Raw genomic sequence first — 21241 nt, 5'->3', positions numbered from 1 at the left:
TTTTTTTTTTTTTTTTTTTTTCTTTGAGGATCCTCAATGCAGGTTTAAATTGACCTTTCAACAAATTACTAGCCTGTTTTATTGCCATGGATCAACGCTAGAACTGCTTCTTAGTCAATTTATCCTACCAGTCACACACTCAATCACACAAACTCCAGCGCTTTTTTAGGCCTATCCAGGGATGGGTGTAAAACCCTCCCAAACAGCTTTGGAAAAACGGACAAAAGAAAAAATCTACACCCTTCTTCAATTAAGAAAAAGAAGCTCTGTTTTTCTTAGCCCGTTTCTTCCACTGGGACTTGAACCCAAGCTATTCTTTGGCTTGGAAAAACATACAAAGAAAAATCTACGCCCTTCTTTGATTAACAAAAAAGAAGCTCCGTGTTTCTTAGCACGTTCCTTCCACTGGGACTTTAACCCAAGCCAGATCCCTCAGCTCGGAAAAACAGACAAAGAAGAGTCTACACACTTCTTCGATGAACGAAAAAGAAGCTCTGCCTTTCTTAGCCTGTTTCTTCCACTGGGACTTGAACCCAAGCTATCTCCCGTGCACCTCTATGTGTTACGCGTTTAACAACACAACACAATTCCAAGCCTTTAACTTACTTGTCCCCTGGTTCGTTGCACTGCCGGGTCCCGTCAATCCACCTCTGTCAGACGAAGGCAGACCTAAGATGCTGGCCCAGCGAAGAATTTCCTTCCCAGGTCTTTCTTTACCAGGTCCGGCTAGTGGACGCTGGCCCGTCGACGGTGTACAGCGCGTCGTCCTCCGTCAGCCAGATGATGGGTATGAGGGTCCCGGGTTTCGGCACCAAAATGTTAGAGATTTGCTCACTCCAACTTATTTTGCAAGAACCAAACAGAAGACAAGCAAGTTCTTTTAGACACCTGCAGGTGGAGAGTCCATTCGTCGCTGTCTGAACAGCGATTATCGAATGAAGTCTAAAAGTCTCCTCCCTGCAAGGGCATATTTATTAGGAGGAACAGAGTGGGGGTGGGAGTGGACAGGTTTGGTGAACCCCCGGCCTCTGATAAGATCAGAGCAGGGGGTGTTTTACACTATTGTGGGAAACAGACTCTGCATTGTGAGGGCCAGACGTGATTGATTTAATCATTACAGTCTACATTCCAACATAATCATAGGATCAAACTAACCTGAAAACCCTAACACGGTCGAACGCCTTCTCCAAGTCCACAAAACACATGTGGACTGGTTGGGCGAACTCCCATGCACCCTCGAGGATCCTGCCGAGGGTGTAGAGCTGGTCCACTGTTCCACGGCCAGGACGAAAGCCACACTGCTCCTCCTGAATCCGAGGTTCGACCTCCCGACGGACCCTCCTCTCCAGCACCCCTGAATAGACCTTACCAGGGAGGCTGAGGAGTGTGATTCCCCTGTAATTGGAACACACCCTCCGGTCCCCCTTCTTAAAGAGGGGAACCACCACCCCAGTCTGCCAATCCAGAGGCACTGTCCCCGATGTCCACGCAACGTTGTAGAGGCGTGTCAGCCATGACAGCCCCACAACATCCAGAGCCTTTAGGAACTCCGGGCGGATCTCATCCACCCCCGGGGCCTTGCCACCGAGGAGTTTTTTAACTACCTCAGTGACTTCGACCCCAGAGATTGGAGAATCCGCCTCAGAGTCTCCAGGCCCTGCTTCCTCAATGGAAGGCGTGTAGGTGGAATTTAGGAGGTCTTCGAAGTATTCTCCCCACCGACTCACGACGTCCCGCGTCGAGGTCAGCAGCACGCCATCCCCACTGTAAACAGTGTTGACGTTGCACTGCTTCCCCCTCCTGAGACGCCGGATGGTGGACCAGAATTTCCTCGAAGCCGTCCGAAAGTCATTCTCCATGGCCTCACCGAACTCCTCCCACGCCCGGGTTTTTGCCTCAGCAACCGCCAAAGCCGCGTTCCGCCTGCCATCCGGTACCTGTCAGCTGCCTCCGGAGTCCCGCAGGCCAAAACGGCCCGATAGGACTCCTTCTTCAGCTTGACGGCATCCCTTACCGCCGGTGTCCACCAGCGGGTTCGGGGATTGCCGCCACGACAGGCACCAACGACCTTACGGCCAGAGCTCCGGTCGGCCGCCTCAACAATGGAGGCGCGGAACATGGTCCACTCAGACTCAATGTGCCCCGCCTCCCCCGGGACGTGGGAAAAGCTCTGCCAGAGGTGGGAGTTGAAACTCTTCCTGACAGGAGATTCTGCCAGACGTTCCCAGCAGACCCTCACAGAGCGTTTGGGTCTGCCAGGTCGGACCGGCATCTTCCCCCACCATCGGAGCCAACTCACCACCAGGTGGTGATCAGTTGACAGCTCCGCCCCTCTCTTCACCCGAGTGTCCAAAACATGCGACCGCAAATCCGATGACACGACTACAAAGTCGATCATCGAACTGCGGCCTAGGGTGTCCTGGTGCCAAGTGCACACATGGACACCCTTATGCTTGAACATGGTGTTCATTATTGAAAATCCATGTCGAGCACAGAAGTCCAACAATAGAACACCGCTCGGGTTCAGATCGGGGGGGCCGTTCCTCCCAATCACGCCCTTCCAGGTCTCACTGTCATTGCCCACGTGAGCATTGAAGTCACCCAGTAGAACGATGGAGTCCCCAGAAGGAGCGCTCTCCAGCACTTCCTCCAGGGACCCCAAGAAGGGTGGGTACTCTGAGCTGCTGTTTGGTGCATAGACACAAACAACAGTCAGGACCCGTCCCCCCACCCGAAGGCGGAGGGAGGCTACCCTCTCGTTCACCGGGGTGAACCCCAATGTGCAGGCGCCCAGCCGGGGGGCAATAAGTATACCCACACCTGCTCGACGCCTCTCACCGTGGGCAACTCCAGAGTGGAAGAGAGTCCAGCCCCTCTCGAGAGGGCTTGTACCGGAACCCAAACTGTGCGTGGAGGCTAGTCCGACTATATCTAGTCGGAATTTTTCTGCCTCGCACACCAGCTCGGGCTCCTTTCCAGCCAGAGAGGTGACATTCCATGTCCCAAGAGCCAGCTTCTGCAGCCGGGGATCAGACCGCCAAGGTCCCTGCCTTTGGCTGCCGCCCAGCACACATTGCACCCGACCCCTTTGGCCCCTCCCACAGGTGGTGAGCCCATGGGAAGGGGGACCCACGTTTCCTTTTCGGGCTATGCCCGGCCGGGCCCCATGGGTGAAGGCCCGGCCACCAGACGCTCGCCTTCGAGCCCCGCCTCCAGGCCTGGCTCCAGAGGGAGGCCCCGGTGACCCGCGTCCGGGCGAGGGAAAACGAAGTCCATTTATTTCAATCGTCATAAGGGGCTTCTGTGAGCCGTGCTTTGTCTGGCCCCTCACCTAGGACCCGTTTGCCATGGGTGACCCTACCAGGGGCATGAAGCCCCCGACAACATGGCTCCTAGGATCATAAGGGCACGCAAACCCCTCCACCACGATAAGGTGACGACTCACGGAGGGGGTCACACCCCAGATGGGGTAATATGGTTCAAAGGTTGCAACAGCCCTGCGTCGACGTCCAGGAGAGTTGTGTGCCGTGGTCAGCTGATGATGTTGTATCCTGTAGGTGTGGTCGGTCACCCACACTCGTGCACACACTCGTCCACTTGGCGGGCAGCATCGGACAACTCTTGTGACCACAAAGCCATGAGCCATTCTGAATGAATTAGGCCCCGTCCGATGGTGCAGACATGCTGGTAGGAGAGCCCTGACCACTTGAAATGGCTCTCCTATCCTGGCACTCAGCGGTGATGTCCAAAGCTCCCATCCAGTTTCCTCCTGGAGAGCAGTCGTTAATGCATTTGTGGGTTTCATTTCCTTGGATGAAACATGTGTAGTCCATTCTAGGTAGCCTTTTTGTTTAAGCCACTTGTGGCATTCTTCGTCTTCCAACAGTCACATTGAGATTAATCCAAAAGAGTTCGATCACAGGTTCCTTTCTGTGAGTCCAGGGCGGTAGGGGTAGCATCACTGACTGTGACAGCACGATGTTGAAATCCAACTCCTCCCACAGAGGTCATGCATTTCGTTTCAGTGACAGTCATTGCTCTGGCCTCCAGGTGAACTTGCGTGGAGGAAGGGGGGGAGTTTGGAACACACATAGCATCCCTCCTGTGTTTGGGATCTCACAGTGAACTTTACATATTGGTACCAAGTGTTTGTTTTGTATGGGTTTCTTGGGTCCCATGACCAGTCCTCAAAGTTCTCATCATGTGACCATCTTTTTCCTCGGTCGACATTGTCACTTGGTCTATTCAGATGAGTCAATAGACCATAGCACGCTTCAACCACAACACAGCAGAGGATCCACTTGGCATGTGGAGTCCCCCTTGCTACTAGGTTGGCAGAGACACCAATATATCCCATTGCCTAGTCAGAGTGGGGATCGCTGGATTCTTCACCAACATTGAGATGCCCCGCCCTAAACGATGAGGCCCCTTTGTCATCAGACTTCCCCACCACTCCGAAAATGGGGTCCAGCACTCTCTATAACTTCCAGTGGCTGAGGTGAAACCAGCTGGACCTTCCAGCAATGTTCAGTGCAGTGGGGGTCGTCAGGAAGACTTGGAATGGTCCCTCCCACCATGGCTGGCCCAGTTTGTCCTTTTTGACGACCTTTATGTTGTCCCAGTTTCCTGGCTTGGAGCGGTTGTTGACCTGTGGGGAAGAAAGATCAGGCGGCAGTAAATTTGCATTTGACACATCTTTCCGTTTGAATGCTTTGATCATGCTATGTACCAAGGACTGTTCTTCGTCTGCTTTTTGCAAATCTTGTATCATTCACCAGTCAATTTTATTGCCCTTTTGAACTGGGCAAATAGCAGTGTTTGCGAGAAGAGTTTGAGCACTTCCTAATGATTCCTCCTGACCAAAGACCATTTATGACGGTTATGACCATTATGGGTTATCCCAGTTATTGCCTCCTGTTTTAAAGGAGATTCTCTGATCTTGGTTACTGGAAGAATGGACCTAAGTCCTGTCGCAGATGGTGCCTTTGCCCACCTCATCAGTTAAAAAAAAAGTTGATTAACCGGGGAAGCGCACAAGCGTGTGCCCTTAACAGCTACACCATTTCCTCATAGTTTCTTTATTGAATTTGAAACATCTTCCGATTGTTTACAGCAAAAGTTTGAGAAAAAACTTAAATTAATCGTATGACGCGAAATGTATTAGAGAATCTATAGTATGTTGTAAAGTGTTGTATTATTACTATCTTTCACTATCTGTCCTACTCCCTCCCTCATTTTGAGGCTTGGCGACGCCCATGCCTGACACCTTGACAAACTAATTGGGAGGATGTGTTCTTTACTACATATGATTCTATCATCATTTAATTTGACTTTCTTTCCAAAACGCTTCATAGTTCCCAGTTCACACATCTTCCGCATGTGTTACTGGTTCTCCAGTTCTTTGTCTCTAGTTAATTATCAATCCAAAAGCACCTTTTTTTTCTTAGCAGTTAACTTGCTCAAAATCACTCTTTCTTCAAAGTGCTCTACTAATTTCCAACAACTTCAACCATTCAACCTGTATTTTCCTTTCATTCAGGCAATCATTCACCCTTCCTCATTTGCACCTCACACAGTCTCCAAAAAGGAGTCTTTTCATCACATATTGGTCCCACTATTTTCAAGCTCTTCACACAACATTCATGTATCGTAATTTTTTCCTAAGGTTCTTGATAGAACAATCCACCAATCAAAAAAAAAAAAACAACACAAAAAATCTACTGGCAAATTAATCCGAATTTTTGTTTGTTTTTAAATTTAACCAACTCAATCTCTCGGATTTTAACACATATACACTGCTCAAAAAAAATTAAAGGAACACTTTGAAAACACATCAGATTTCAATGGTGAATTTTTTTTTGGGGGGGTATCTATACTGATATGGACAGTTTAATGTCTCAGGAACAAAAGGATGCCACATCTTTTGACGGAAATAAAGGTTTTCAGCCTACAGAGGGCTCAGTATACAGACACCTCAAAAATCAAAGTGAAAAGATGATATGGCAGGCTCGTCCTTTTTGCCTAAATTCAATTTCTGCAACTCAAAATTATTTTCAATATCTTGTGTGGCTCCCACGAGCTTGTATGCATGCTTGACAACGTCGCGGCATGCTCCTAATGAGACGGATGGTGTCTATTGAGATGTCCTCCCAGATCTGTCTAAGGGCATCAGTGAGCTACTGTAAAGTCTGAGGAGCAACCTGGCGGCGTATGATGGACCGAAACATTATGTCCTAGAGGTGTTCTATCGGGTTTAGATCAGGTGATCGTGAGGGCCATTCAAAGTCCCAAGTCCCAATGATCATCGTCTCTCACACACATCTGGGTGTGGTGAAATTTGTCCTCTGCATTTAACCCAGCCCCATGTGATTTTGATCCATCCCCTGGGGGAGAGGGGAGCAGTGAGCAGCAGCGGTGCCGCGCTCGGGAATCATTTGGTGATCTCACCCCCCAATTCCAACCCTTAACGCTGAGTGCCAAGCAGGGAGGCAATGGGTCCCATTTTTATAGTCTTTGGTATGACCCGGCCGGGGTTTGAACCCACAACCTTCCAGTCTCAGGGCGGACACTCTACTACTAGGCCACTGAGCAATTGTGTCAATTCCTTCATCCTCCAGATACTGTCAGCATACTCTTGCCACAATAGCATCATTGTTGTGGATCAGGAGGTACCCAGGACCTACTGCACCATGGGTGCAAGGATTTCAACCTCGTGACAGTCAGACTGCCGTTCTCTAGCCTGTAGAGGTCTGTTCGTCCCTCCATGAAAATGCCTCCCCAGACCATCACTGACCCACTACCAAACTGGTCATGCTGAATGATGTTGCAGGCAGCATAGCGCTCTCCTTGGCTTCTCCAGACCCTTTCACGTCTATCACAGGTGCTCAGGGTAAAACCTGCTCTCATCTGTGAAAAGCACAGGGCGCCAGTGGCGGACTTGCCAATTCTGGTGTTCGATGGCAAATGCCAATCGAGCTCCACGGTGCTGAGCAATGAGCACAGGAAACATTACAGGACGTCGTGCCCTGAGGCCACCCTTGTGAAATCTGTTTCTGTTTTTTGGGCAGAGACATTCACACCAGTAGCCTGCCGGAGGTCATTGTAGGGCTCGGGCAGTGCTCAACCTGTTCCTCCTTGCACAAAGCAGCAGATATCGGTCCTGCTGATGGAATGAGGACCGTCTACGGCCCTGTCCAGCTCTCCTAGAGTAACTGCCTGTCTACTGGAATCTCCTCCATGCTCTGGAGATTGTACTGGGAGACACATCAAATCTTCTTACAACAGCACGCATGGATGTGCCATCCTGGAGGAGTTGGACAATCTGCGCAACTTCAGGAGGGTTAAGAAATCACCTCATGCTCCCAGTCGTGATAATGACTCTAGCTAAAGCCAACACTTGTGGAAAAACAGTTAAAAAAAGATCAAGAGGGAGGAACTTGAAATGGCCTCCACCTGCAAAATCAGTCCTGTTTTGGGGACCATCTCGTTGTTGCCCTTCCCTTGCACCTGTTGTTAATTCCATCAACACCAATAGAGCTGAAACTGATTAACAACCCCCTCTGCCACTTACCTGACCAAAACCTTATCAGAAAAGTCTAATTGAATTCATGCCATACTCTGATAAAAAACTGTTCCTTTAATTTTTTTGAGCAGTGTAGAAGTTTGTATAATCTTTTAACACAACCAATCAATTAGTCCTCTTAAATGTAGCAGTGCAATGTCTTAAATTCACAATTTTGCTTCATCCAATTCCTGAAAACATGTTTTCTCTGCCTTTCGAATTTGTCATCAGGGCGGGACACGAATGAGCACTATTGTGAACCAATTTCTGCCCACAGATGTATTTCTTTTTCTCTGTTTTTTATCTTTCAAAATTGTTTCTGTTTTGCGGTGCAAATTGGATAGACCACAGTCTAGCAATTTCTTTGCACTAAAAGTTTAGCCAATTTCATCATTTTAACCCATACGCACACACATGCACAGCTCTCGCGGGCGAGGGGTGGGGGCCTGGCACCAATGATTCGTCACAGGCTGGCCATTTCCTGCAGTCGGTCATGAAGCCGGTTCCCGCCCACACACGTGAGGACAGCACATTCTAATTCTTTATTTATCTTTTAGAAGATAGTTGCAATTCTTTACCACTTGATTTGCAAATGTTAACTTTAGTGTGCACACACAATTTGATCTCTGGTCATTTGTCACTGGGTATACAATAAGCATTGTCATAAGTCTTGTACAGGAGTTCTAATAATCTAGAAAATGTTCTAATGAACAACAATGACATGTTTTGCTGTCATATGGGTGAGGCTTCAGGTCTTTTAAATTTGGATACATGATTTGCATAGAAGCGGAAGCTCCTCTTGCCCCTCTGCTTGAGCCGCGGCTTGAGCTGTGGCCTTGCACCTGCGCACTGGGGCCTTATTGTGTTCGGTCTGACAAACACTTGTGACCTCATCACTTTTCATCTTTCTATGTTTTGTCTCTTGAATTTGTTCTCTTCTCTCTTGTGAAGCTTTCAACCACACTCTAGCGCATTTCATTTATCTGTGTTTTCTTTCCTTTCTCAGTTACTTTTCTTCCCAGCCACACTCCTCCAAAACTTCTACCACTTCTTCCACATTTCAACATTCAACTTTCCTTCTGCTCCATACTTTTTCTTCCACTTCGGCATGTATTGCATACAATTAAGAAATCTACTCACCATGTACTTATCTCTTTCAAGAGCTTCTTTATTTGGAGATTTGCAGTTTTCATTTCCCATCTTAATTTGGTAGTTTTAGTTTTTTCAAATTTTTTCAATTTTTTTTCTTTGAGGATCCTCAATGCAGGTTTAAATTGACTTTTCAACACATTTCTAGCCTGTGTTATTTGCTAGTACTGCTCTTTAGTCAATTTATCCTACCAGTCACACTCTCAACCACACAAGTTTTTTATCCCTACCTACGCGAAGTCCTCTTTAAAAAAAAAAAAAAGAGCTGCTTCATCCAGAGGGGGACTGGGGACTCTACAACACCCCCCCCCCTCCTTCCCTGGGAACTAAAGACAACATTCCTGTTGCCCAGCCCTCCCAACGCGAAGTAGCACTCTTTAGAACAGTGGTTCTCAAATGGGGGTACGTGACATTTTACAAAAATATATAAAAAAGTTTGACAACCACTGCTCCAGAAGAGCCACTTCATCCAGAGGGGGACTGTACAACACCCCCTCCTTCCACAAGACTTAAAATCTTCTGTCCTGCCTATTAACTTGTACAAACCGGATTCAGTTGAAGTTGGGAAATTGTGTAAAATGTAAATAAAAACAAAAGACAATGATTTGAAAATTCTTTTTAACCTATATTCAATTGAATACACTACGAAGACAACATATTTAATGCTCAAACTCATAAAGTTTATTTTATTTTTCAAATAATAATTAACTTAGAATTTCATGGCTGCAACACGTGCCATAGAAGTTCGGAAAAGGGCATGTTTACCACTTTGTTACATCACCTTTCCTTTTAATAACACTCAATAAACGATTTAGAAGAGAGGAGACTAATTCTCCCCTCCATGAGTCGTCACCTTACCGTGGTGGAGGGGTTTGCGTGTCCTAATGATCCTTGGAGCCATGTTGTCCGGGGCTTTATGCCCCTGGTAGGGTCACCCATGGCAAAAGGGTCCTAGGTGAGGGGCCAGACAAAGCACGGCTCAAAAAGCCCCTTATGAAGAAAAACATATATGGACTTAGATTTCCCTCGCCCGGACGCGGGTCACCGAGACCCCCCTATGGAGCCAGGCCTGGAGGTGGGGCTCGAAGGCGAGCGTCTGGTGGCCGGGCCTTTCCCCATGGGGCCCGACCGGGCACAGCCCGAAAAGGAAACGTAGGTCCCCCTTTTCATGGGCTCACAACCTGTGAGAGGGGCCAAAGGGGTCGGGTGCATTGTGAGCTGGGCGGCGGCCAAAAGCAGGGACCTTGGCGGTCCGATCCCCGGCTGCAGAAGCTGGCTCTTGGGACATGGAATGTCACCTCTCTGGCTGGAAAGGAGCCCGAAATGGTGTGTGAGGCGGAAAAATTCCGACTAGATATAGTCGGACTTGCCTCCACACACCGTTTGGGTTCCGGTACTAGCCCTCTCAAGAGGGGCTGGACTCTCTTCCACTCTGGAGTTGCCCACGGTGAGAGGCGTCGAGCAGGTGTGGGTATACTGCTGACATGCCTCTACAACATTGCGTGGACATCGGGGACGGTGCCTCTGGATTGGCAGACTGGGGTGGTGGTTCCTCTCTTTAAGAAGGGGGACCGGAGTGTGTGTTCCAATTACAGGGGAATCACACTCTTCAGCCGCCCTGCTAAGGTCTATTTAGGGGTGCTGGAGAGGAGGGTCCGTCGGGAGGTCGAACCTCGGATTTAGGAGGAGCAGTGTGGCTTTTGTCCTGGCCATGGAACAGTGGACCAGCTCTACACCCTCGGCAGGATCCTCGAGGGTGCATGGGAGTTTGCCCAACCAGTCCACATGTGTTTTGTGGACTTGGAGAAGGCGTTCGACCGTGTCCCTCGGGAGGTTCCGTGAAGGGTGCTTCGGGTGTACGGGGTGCCGAGCCAACTGATAAGGGCGGTTCGGTCCCTGTATCACCGATGCCAGAGTCTGGTCCGCATTTCCGGCAGTAAGTCGGATTCGTTCCCAGTGAGGGTTGGAGTCCGCCAAGGCTGCCCTTTGTCACTGATTCTGTTCATAATTTTTATGGACAGAATTTCTAGGCGCAGCCGAGACGTTGAGGTGGTCCGGTTTGGGGACCTCAGCAACGTGTCTCTGCTTTTTGCAGATGACGTGGTGCTGTTGGCTTCTTCAGGCCGTGATCTCCAGCTCTCACTGGAACGGTTTTCAGCCGAGTGTGAAGCGGTCAGGATGAGGGTCAGCACCTCCAAATCCGAGTCCATGGTCCTCGGTCGGAAAAGGGTGGAATGCCCTCTCCGGATCGGGGATGAGATCCTGCCCCAAGTGGAGGAGTTCAAGTATCTTGGAGTCTTGTTCACGAGTGAGGGGAGGATGGAGCGCAAGATCAACAGGCGGATCGGTGCAGCGTCGGCAGTAATGCGGACCCTGTACCGGTCCGTCATGGTGAAGAGATTTACCGGTCGATTTACACTCCTACCCTCACCTATGGTCACGAGCTATGGGTCATGACCGAAAGAACGAGATCCTGGATACAAGCCGCCGAAATGAGTTTTCTCCGCAGGATGTCCGGGCTCTCCCTTAGAGATAGGGTGAGAAGCTCGGTCATCCGGGAGAGACTCGGAGTAGAGTCTCTACTCCTCCACGTTGAGAGGAGCCAGATAAGGTGGCTCGGGCATCTTATCAGGATGCCTCCTGGACGCTTCCCTGGGGAGGTGTTCCGGGCATGTCCCACCGGTAGGAGACCCTGGGGACTTCTCAAATATCTTGCTGAAATAAGCAACGGCGTCCATGAAAAAGACGTCGCTTACGTGCAGTGATTTCACCAGATTCTCTCAACCTTTTGATGATATTATGGACTGTAGATATTGAAATCCCTAAGTTCCTTGCAATTTTGCTGTGAGAAATGTTGTTCTTAAACTGTTCAACTATTTTCGCACGCAGTTGTGGACAAAGTGGTGAACCTCGCCCCATCCTTGCTTGTGAATGACTGAGCATGGTTGGGGAGGCTCCTTTTATACCCGATCATGGTACCCACCTGTTCCAAATTAGCCTGATTACATGTGGGATGCTCCAAATAGGTGTTTGATGATCTTTTCTCACCTTTCTCAGTATTTTTGCCACCTTTTCCAATTTCTACTGGACGTGTTGCAGCCATGAAATTCGAAGTTAATTATTATTTGGCAAAAAACAAGTTTATCAGTTTGAACATGAAATACGTATGTTGTCTTTGTAGTGTATTCAATTGAATATGGGTTGAGAAGGATTTTCAAATCGTTGTATTTTGTTTTTATTTACATTTTACACAATTTCCCAACTTCAACTGAATCCGGTTTGTACATTTTCCTGTGCACTTTTACGCGTTTCACATCACACAGCTTTAGGGTTTTTATTTACTTGTCCCCTGGTTCGTTGCACTTCTGGATCCCATCAATCCACTGTTGTCAGACGAAGGCAAACCTAAGAAGCTGGCCCAGCGAATAATTTTTTTCCCAGGTCTTTCTTTTCCAGGTCCTTGTAATGGACGCTGGCTTGTCGACAGTGCAGCACGTCCTCCTCCGTCGGTCAGCAGTGGGTATGTTGGAATCCGGGTCACGGCACCAAAATGTTAGAGTGGTGTTCACTCTAACTTATTTGCAAGAACCACATGGGAGACAGTATGCCCTTTGAGCACTTGCAAGTGGAGAATTCGTTCATCACTGTGCATACAGCGATGTTCGAACAAAGTCTGACTAAGGCCTCTTGCAAGAGCATATTTTTGATAGAAACAGGGTGGGGGTGAGAGTGGACAGGATGGGGGTGAACCGCTGGCCTCTGGTCAAATCATAGCAGGGGGTGTTTTACGATGTGTAAACAGAAAACTTGGATTGCTTCTTCTGCAGCTGGTTAATCAGTTCAAAGGATCTTAGCACTTTGTTCTACTACTTTGTTAAGACAGGACAAGTTTGGTTAATTATTACAGGTTACATTCCAACATAATCATAAAATCAAACTAATCTATCAACCCTAACACTGCCTATTGCTGATTTTACCTTAATTTATACTGCACTGTAACTGTTTTATTTAGATTTTTACTCATTTTAATTTTAATCAACTGTTTTGAATGTTTTTTAATGTCGATGTACTTTTAAAGACCAAGGAAATTGTTGTTGACTTCAATGACTACCGCCCCGTGGCACTGACACCCACCATCATGAAGTGCTTTGAGGGGCTTGTCATAACACACATCAGCTCTATTCTCGCCCCCACCCTTGACCCCTTCCAGTTTGCATACCGAGCCAAATGGTCCTCTGAGGATGCAATCTGCTCTGCCCTCCACGAAGCCTTCACCCACCTGGAAAAAAGAGACTCGTATGTGAGATTGCTGTTTGTGGACTTCAGTTCTGCTTTCAACACCATTGTACCACAACGACTCATCTGCAAACTCGACAAACTGGGAATCAGTACCTACCTCTGCAACTGGCTACTGGACTTCCTCAGTCAGAGCCCTCAAGTAGTACGTGTTGGCGACAATATCTCAAGCAGCATCACACTGAGCACGGGGGCCCCCCAAGGCTGCGTGCTCAGTCGGCTGCTCTTTACCCTGCTGACGCATGACTGCACTGCAACCGACAGCAACAACCACATAGTGAAATTTGTTGACGACACGACTCTGGTGGGTCTCATCACCAAGGGCGACGAGACTCAATAATGATTGGAGGTCAACCTTCTGACCACGTGGTGCAGGAGCAACAACATCCTGCTGAACGTCAGCAAGACCAAGGACATTGATGTTGACTTCCGGAAAGGGCACACCCAACACCTGCCACTGACCATCGACGGTGCTGTGGTGGAGCGAGTTAGCAGCACCAGATTCCTGTGGGTGCACATCCGTGAAGACCTCTCCTGGACCACCAACATTGCATCACTGGCGAAGAAAGCTCAGCGCTGCCTGTATTTCCTGCGGAAACTCAGGCGAGCAAGTGCTCCACCAGCCATCATGACCACATTCTATGGAGGCACCATTGAGAGCGTCCTCTCCAGCTGTATCGCTGTGTGGGGTGGAAGCTGCACTGAGTACAACAGGAAGGCCCTGCAGCACATAGTGGACACAGCTGGAAGGATTATTGGTGCTTCACTCCCCTCCCTGAAGGACATTTACACCTCCCATCTCACCCTCAAGGCGACCACGATTGTGAGTGATGTGAGTCACCCCGCTCACACTTTGTTTGATCTACTGCCCTCTGGGAAGAGGTACAGAAGCCTGCGCTCCCGCACCACCAGACTCACCAACAGCTTCATACTCCAGGCTGTTAGGATCCTGAACTCTCTCCACCCTCGGCTACATGACGTCCTGGCCTTTTGGGCCATGATAGCTGCCTTGCACTACTACTCCACTTGCACTACTCCTCCTGTACTTTTGGGCTAATATACTGACTGTCGGCTGTATGCACAATTGGACCATTTCCACCAAGTTGCTGTTATTTATTCGTTGGTCTTATTTATTCATTGTATGTGCCTTCTTTTTACTTTTTGTATTGTTTACTTCAATGTGTAATATGTCTTGTCACCGTGGGATAGTAGGAAACGTAATTTCGATCTCTTTGTATGTCTCGACGTGAAGAAATTGACAAAGCAGACTTTGATACATATATATATATATATATCTTCTAAAGTGGAACATGCGCCTTCATTCAGCCACTGAGAACTAAGCCAAGTAGAGAACAGAGCAGGCTAACAGGGATACCGTATCTTTCCAATAATAACTATAAGCCAATCAATTAAGATTTAGTACCAATTTTGAAATATATATGTGCACCCTCACATGTGCTTATTAGTTATTTAAAAAAAATTCTTAATTGTATTCATTTCCATTGGGTGGTGCTAGTTATATTGGAGTGTACGTTCAAACAGACCAACAGCTACGTATATAGTAACAATAAACATTGCGCACGGTGTTTTAGCTTTGACAGGTAGAGATTTGAATGTGGAAAACGTGCAAATCCATTTTAGGATCTTGGGAATCGCTGATAAGTTGCATTTACCTGACCACTAATACTTACATTACAGTTTTGTTTTCAAATATCCTTTTCAAATAATTAAATGTATAATAGAGTCTATTTTCTTTCTGTTTGTTGCAACTGACAGGAAATGGTAAGTGCAACTGCGGCAAATGTGAATGCCACCCAGGCTTTGATGGCTCAGCATGTCAATGCACAATATCAGAAGAGGGGTGTCGTACCCCGAATAATACCATTTGCTATGGCAGAGGGAATTGCAAGTGTAACCGTTGTGACTGTAAAAACGGATACCAACGTCCACATTGCCAGACATGTCTTGGTTGCCCTGATGCTTGCCAAATAAATTTGTAAGTAGTTTAATCATTGAGCAATTTTGAAGTTACTGAATTAAATGGACCATATTCATTTTTATTTTCATTTTAATTTTTTTTTCAGAAATTGCATCGAATGCCTTGGCTTTGAATCTGGCCCTTTTAAAAAAAATTGCAGTATGGCTTGCAGAGATAGCCTTTTGCATGAAATGGTAGATCAGTTCACTATTTCGAGTATGCTGTGCCAGCAAAGGGACTCGAATGCGTGTTGGATCAAATTCAAGCTGGACCAACAGTTTGGAGAAAATAAGTACATGGCTGAAATTCTGAAACACAGAGGTAAGATCCCATGTAAATATATTCCATCTTTTATGTGGACCCCTACACAGTGTTGTAAAAGCCTCAGGTTATGTTTGTTTGTTATTTTATTTGTTTTGTTTGTTTGTTTGTTGGTTGGTTTGTTTGTTTCAGCTTGTACATTGTCACCATTCATCACGATTTCATTTTATGCACTGTTAACACATCACTTGCCGAAATGGGAAACATGTTGAAGCAAATCATCATCTTTTTCAAGCTTAGGAGCTCATAAAATCTTCTGCAAGATTGATGACCCTTCCAGATTGATGACACACCAATTGCCCAGGCAACTTTCAAGCCACGACTCTCATTTCTTTTATATCGGGAGCATAGGAACCTGCCTGCAATAGTAGATAATACAAACATAATAGCAGATACAGACATAATGACTCACGAAACATTTCATCATGATGACATGTCATGTTAAACCTGGTATTGTTTTCTCAAGGAACTCTTCACTTTTCTTTTAAAGACGGTCAGATTTGCAGATATCTTTTTTCTGTTTGACACCTCCAACTGTGACTTTGTAGTGTGGTGTCAATCTGTTGTTACTTGAATATCAACATTCCTGTGAGACAAAAATTATCTGGCCTTAGTTTGAATACACCTTGCACATTATCCGGCAGCATCTTTTTAGAAGATTTGTCCATATTTAGTCATGTAGTGTGTTTGATGAGATCACGAAGCTTGAGTATGTCAGCATTAAGTAAAAGACCATCCATCCATCCTTATGCTTGAACATGGTGTTCATTATGGACAATCCATGTTGAGCACAGAAGTCTAGTCATAGAACACCACTCAGATTCTGATCGGCGGGGCCGTTCTTCACAATCACGCCTCTCCAGGTCTCACTGTCATTGCCCGCGTGAACATCAAAGTCACCCAGCAGAAAAATGGAGTCCCCAGAAGGAGCGCTTCTTCCAAGGGCTCCAGAAAGGGTGGGTACGCTCAGCTGCTGTTTGGTGAATAGACACAAACAACAGTCAGGACCTGTCAGCCCACCCAGAGGCGGAGGGAGGCTACCGAGGTGAACCCCAATGTGCAGGTGCCCAGCTGGGAGGCAATAAGCATGCCCATAAATGTTTGGCGCCACTCACCATGGGCAACCTCAGACTGGAAAAGAGTCCTCTCGAGAGGACTGGTACCAGAACCCAAGCTGTGTGTGGAGACGAGTCCCGACTATATCTAGTCAGAGCTTTTCTGCCTCGCACACCAGCTCAGGCTCCTTTCGTGCCAGAGAGGTGACGTTCCACGTCCCTAGAGCCAGCTTCTATAGCCGGGAATTGGACCCTAAAGTCCCCGCCTTTGGCCACCGCCCAGCTCTTCCCTCAGGTGGTGAGCCCATGAGAAGTAGGACGACCCACGTTGCTTTTTCGGACTTCACCTGGCTGGGCCCCATGGGTGAAGGCCCAGCCACCAGACCCTTGCCTTGGAGCCCCGCCTCCAGGCTTAGCTCTAGAGAGGGGCCCCGGCGATCCGCGTCCGGGCAAGGGAGTATTGAGTCCATTTTTATTTATCGAGTAAAAGTCAAAAGGTAAAAGATTATTTGTGTAGAAAGTTTATAGTGTAAAATTCTTACTGCAGATTTTTGTTGTTTGAAGAGCGGTTCCAGTGAGGTTTTATAGGTATGTCCTGTCACGGCCCTCCCCTGCCTGTTGTGGGAGGCTTGGCAGGCAGGGGTGGGGCTGACTGAGTGGTGACACGTGTGCTGTTAAATTGTTTGTGCAGTGCTCATTCACTCTCTCTGCTCTCTCCCCCACCAGATAACACCTTTGGGTTTTTGTCTTCAGTTCATCTTCCATTCCATTATCCTTGATTTACTCATGTCAACACATTTGCACCCACACATTCATTTGCATTCATGCACTGCATACAACACTGATTCTTACTCACAATTATTATCATTATTGTTTGTAAAATAAACCATCTTGATTAGCCTGAACCCTCTGAGTTATTTCCCTAAAGTTAGTTTTGTTTGTGTTGTGATTTGCCGTCGAGCCAGGCTTGTTACAGTCCCAAAACCTCTGCACAATAGTATAGTAGGTGTTGTTCTATTAGCGCTGAATTGTTGACATATTAACTCTATTTTGGAGCCTCTGTTGGACAGAGATGCTTTATGCTAATTTCTTGTGTAATTATAAAAAATACAGTTTTCATCTTAAGACAATCTACTTTGACTTCCAACATTTTATATTCATAAACTCTTTCAATGGTGTAGCAGTTTATGAATAACTATATTTCCTCGTATAAACTCTTCTTCCCATAAGAATTTTATTTTTGAGAGGGTTAATTGACAATTTATTAACGCTGAACTATGTCAATAGATTAGAAATTTCTCTATTTACAGTAATCATCCAGCGGTTTACGGCGGCACAGTGCCATACTGGTTAGCATGTCTGCCTCACAGTTCAGAGGTTGCGGGTTCTTTTCCACCTCCGACCCTCCCTGTGCCAACGTGGGTTGTCCCCGGGAACTACGGTTTCCTCCCACATCCCACAAACATGCTTGGTAGGCCAATGGAGCACTCCAAATTGCCCATAGGTGCGAGTGCGTGTGTGAATGGTTGTTCATCTCTGTACCCTGTGATTGGCTGGCAACCAGTTCAGGGTGTCCCCCGCCTACCGACCGATGACTGCTGAGATAGGCTCCAGCACGCCTGCGACCCCCGTGGGGACAAGCGGTAAAGGTAATGGATGGATGAATGGATCAAGCGGTTTTGGTCAGCTCCAGAGCCGGAATTATTGGTGTCATCCGTAAACATTACAATTTTGAGATTTTCACACACATTCACATTAATTAGTCTGTCATTTATACACAATATAATTAATTTGGGCCCTAAAACTGACCACAGATGATGTCATAAACCTTTTGACCACTTGTTCCTGCTGAGGGACAACCCTGAAGACCCACTGTACAGAACCGTCACTAGGCAGATCAACAGCTTCAGTGACAGGCTGTTGACACCATCTTACTCCACAGAAAGGCTGAGGGGTTCATTCCTTCCCCATGGCGTGAGACTTTTTAACTCGTTGCGGGGGTTAGGGGTGCATTCACGGTCATGACACTGTTTATTGTTTATTTATTTGACTATTTAATTATTAATTATTATTATTAACCTATTTATTTAATTTAATCAGATCTATTCTCTTTCTCTCTTTTGTTATTGTTTTTGTTGTGTCCGATGATTATGTTGTCTATCTGTTTATTTATGTATTTAACTGCTGGCAATTGAATTCCCCCCCGATGATCAACCCCTGTTGGACTGACCGACTGATCGACCTACCTAAAAGCTTTTCTTAAGTCTGAGAATATTAAAATACTATTTAATTTTTTGTCTCGGGCCTCGTTGATGTTTCAATGTAATCTCTAAGTGCGTATACAGTTGAATCTTGAAACCATATAGATTATTACACAATACAGTCCAACCTCTGCATAAGAATTTAATTCATTCCGAGACCTACTTCGTATGTTGAAATATTCGTATGTTGGATGAAATATTCCCATAAGAATACACTGTAATTCGTTTAATTCGTTCCACAGCCAAAAAACAACGATAACTCCTTAATACTGTGTAGCAATAAAAAACATAGCAATAAATCAAATGCATTATATCAGAGAGATGTAAAAACAAATAAATTACAAAGAAATAATAAAAAGGGGGTTTTATTGTCACTGTACCTTAGAGACACAGAGATGTGTTTCGTAACTTACTGTAACTCGAAGGTGAGCGTCTGGTGGCCGGGCCTTCACCCATGGGGCCCGGCTGGGCACAGCCCGAAAAGGAAACGTGGGAGCCCTTTCCATGGGCTCACCACCTGTAGGAGGGGCCAAAGAGGTCGGGTGCATTGTGAGCTGGGCAGCGGCCAAAGGCAGGGACCTTGGCGGTCCAATCCCCGGCTGCAGAAGCTGGCTCTTGGGACATGGACTGTCACCTCTCTGGCTGGAAAGGAGCCCGAGCTGGTGTGCGAGGCAGAAAAGTTTTGACTAGACAAGTCGGATTTGCCTCCACAGACAGTATGGGTTCCGGTACAAGCCCTCTCGAGAGGGGCTGGACTCTCTTCTACTCTGGAGTTGCCCACGGTGAGAGGCGTCGAGCAGGTGTGGGTGTACTTATTGCCCCCCAGCTGGACGCCTGGACATTGGGGTTCACCCCGGTGAACAAGAGGGTAGCCTCCCTCTGCCTTCGGGTGGAGGGATGGGTCCTGACTGTTGTTTGTGTCTATGCACCAAACGGCAGAGTACCCACCCTTCTTGGAGTCACTGGAGGAAGTGCTGGAGAGCGTTCCTTCTGGGCACTCCATCGTTCTACTGGGTGACTTCAATGCTCACGCGGACAATGACAGCGAGACCTGGAAAGGCGTGATTGGTAGGAAAGCTCCCCTGAATCTGAACCCGAGCAGTGTTCTATTATTGGAATTTTGTGCTCGACACGGATTGCCAATAATGAACACCACGTTCAAGCATAAGGGTGTCCATGCGTGCACCTGGCACCAGGACACCCTAGGCTGCAGTTCGATGATCGACTTTGTAGTCGTGTCATGGGATTTGCAGCCGAAGGTTTTGGACACTTGGGTGAAGATAGGGGCGGAGCTGTCAACTGATCACCACCTGGTGGTGGGTTGGCTCGGATGGTGGGGGAAGATGCCGGTCCAACCTGGCAGGCCCAAACATACTGTGAGGGTCTCCTGGGAACGTCTGGCAGAATCTCCTGTCAGGAAGAGCTTCATCTCCCACCTCCGGCAGAGCTTTTCCCACATCCCGGGTGGGGGATATTGAGTCAGAGTGCTCCATGTTCCGCGCCTCCATTGTTGAGGCAGCCGACAGGAGCTCTGGCCGTAAGGTCGTTGTTGCCTGTCGTGGCTGCAATTCCCGAACCCGCTGATGGACACTGGCGGTAAGGGATGCCGTCAAGCTGAAGAAGTAGTCCTATCGGGCCGTTTTGGCCCGTGGGACTCCGGAGGCAGCTGACAGGTACCGGATGGCCAAGCGTAACGCGGCTTCGGCTGTTGCTGAGGCAAAAACCCGGGCGTGGGAGGAGTTTGGCGAGGCCATGGAGAATGACTTCTGGACGGCTTTGAGTAAATTCTGGTCCACCACCCGTCGTCTCAGGAGGGGGAAGCAGTGCAGCGTCAACACTGTTTACAGTGGAGATGGCGTGCTGCTGACCTCGACTCGGGACGTCGTGAATCGGTGGGGAGAACACTTCGAAGAAGTTCGCTCAACCAGTCCACATGTGTTTTGTGGACCTGGAGAAGGCGTTCGACCGTGTCCCTCGGGAGGTTCTGTGGAGGGTGCTTCTGGAGTACGGGGTGCAGAGCCAACTGATAAGGGTGGTTCGGTCCCTGTATCACCGATGCCAGAGTTTGGTCCGCATTTCCGGAAGTAAGTCTGATTCGTTCCCAGTGAGGCTGCCCTTTGTCACCGATTCTGTTCATAATTTTTACAGACAGAATTTCTAGGCGCAGCCGAGGCGTTGAGGGTGTCCGGTTTGGGGACCTCAGCATCGACTCAGTAGCAAATTGACATCACGTGAAAATAAGGCCGCCCCATGCCCACCGAACAAATTTGAGATGGAACGGATTGAGCTAGAAAATTTGTGTTTTTTTTTTTTTTCTTGAGGGCGCTCGTGCGCCCCCACGTAGATTGTGCCCTGGGCGGTCGCCCATATTGCCCATAGCAAAAATCGGCCCTGCACATTACTTAGTTATTTATACAGTATATCACTTCATATGTTATTTTCACACTAAACCGAATGAGGGCGCTCTCGGCCTGTGGAATACTTGGAACTGGAACTGACGAGTCTGACGTCAGCAAGAGGATGCGCCGCATCTACTTCCGGAGTCCATGGAGTTGTTTGTATTATATATTTTGATGGATTTAATGATTTGGAGTAACACGGATGGTTTGATAAATTAATT

General features: G+C 47.6%; 1 protein-coding gene across 4 annotated transcripts in view; it reads left to right on the top strand.

The window, feature by feature from the left end:
* itgb2 (integrin, beta 2) overlaps positions 1–21241 on the top strand; it is a 108301-nt gene that overhangs the window by 72025 nt on the left and 15035 nt on the right. For all 4 annotated transcript variants that reach the window (XM_049727693.2, XM_049727694.2, XM_049727697.2 and 1 more), the window contains 2 exons: positions 14783–15002; positions 15091–15305. In XM_049727693.2, coding sequence (XP_049583650.1) covers positions 14783–15002; positions 15091–15305 — 435 coding nt within the window. The remainder of the gene's footprint in view (positions 1–14782; positions 15003–15090; positions 15306–21241) is intronic.

Source organism: Syngnathus scovelli, chromosome 8 (genome assembly GCF_024217435.2).
Source record: "Syngnathus scovelli strain Florida chromosome 8, RoL_Ssco_1.2, whole genome shotgun sequence".
NCBI lineage: Eukaryota > Metazoa > Chordata > Actinopteri > Syngnathiformes > Syngnathidae > Syngnathus > Syngnathus scovelli.
The sequence above is the reverse complement of the archived record's forward strand: the minus strand, read 5'-3'. Positions and strand labels throughout refer to the sequence as shown.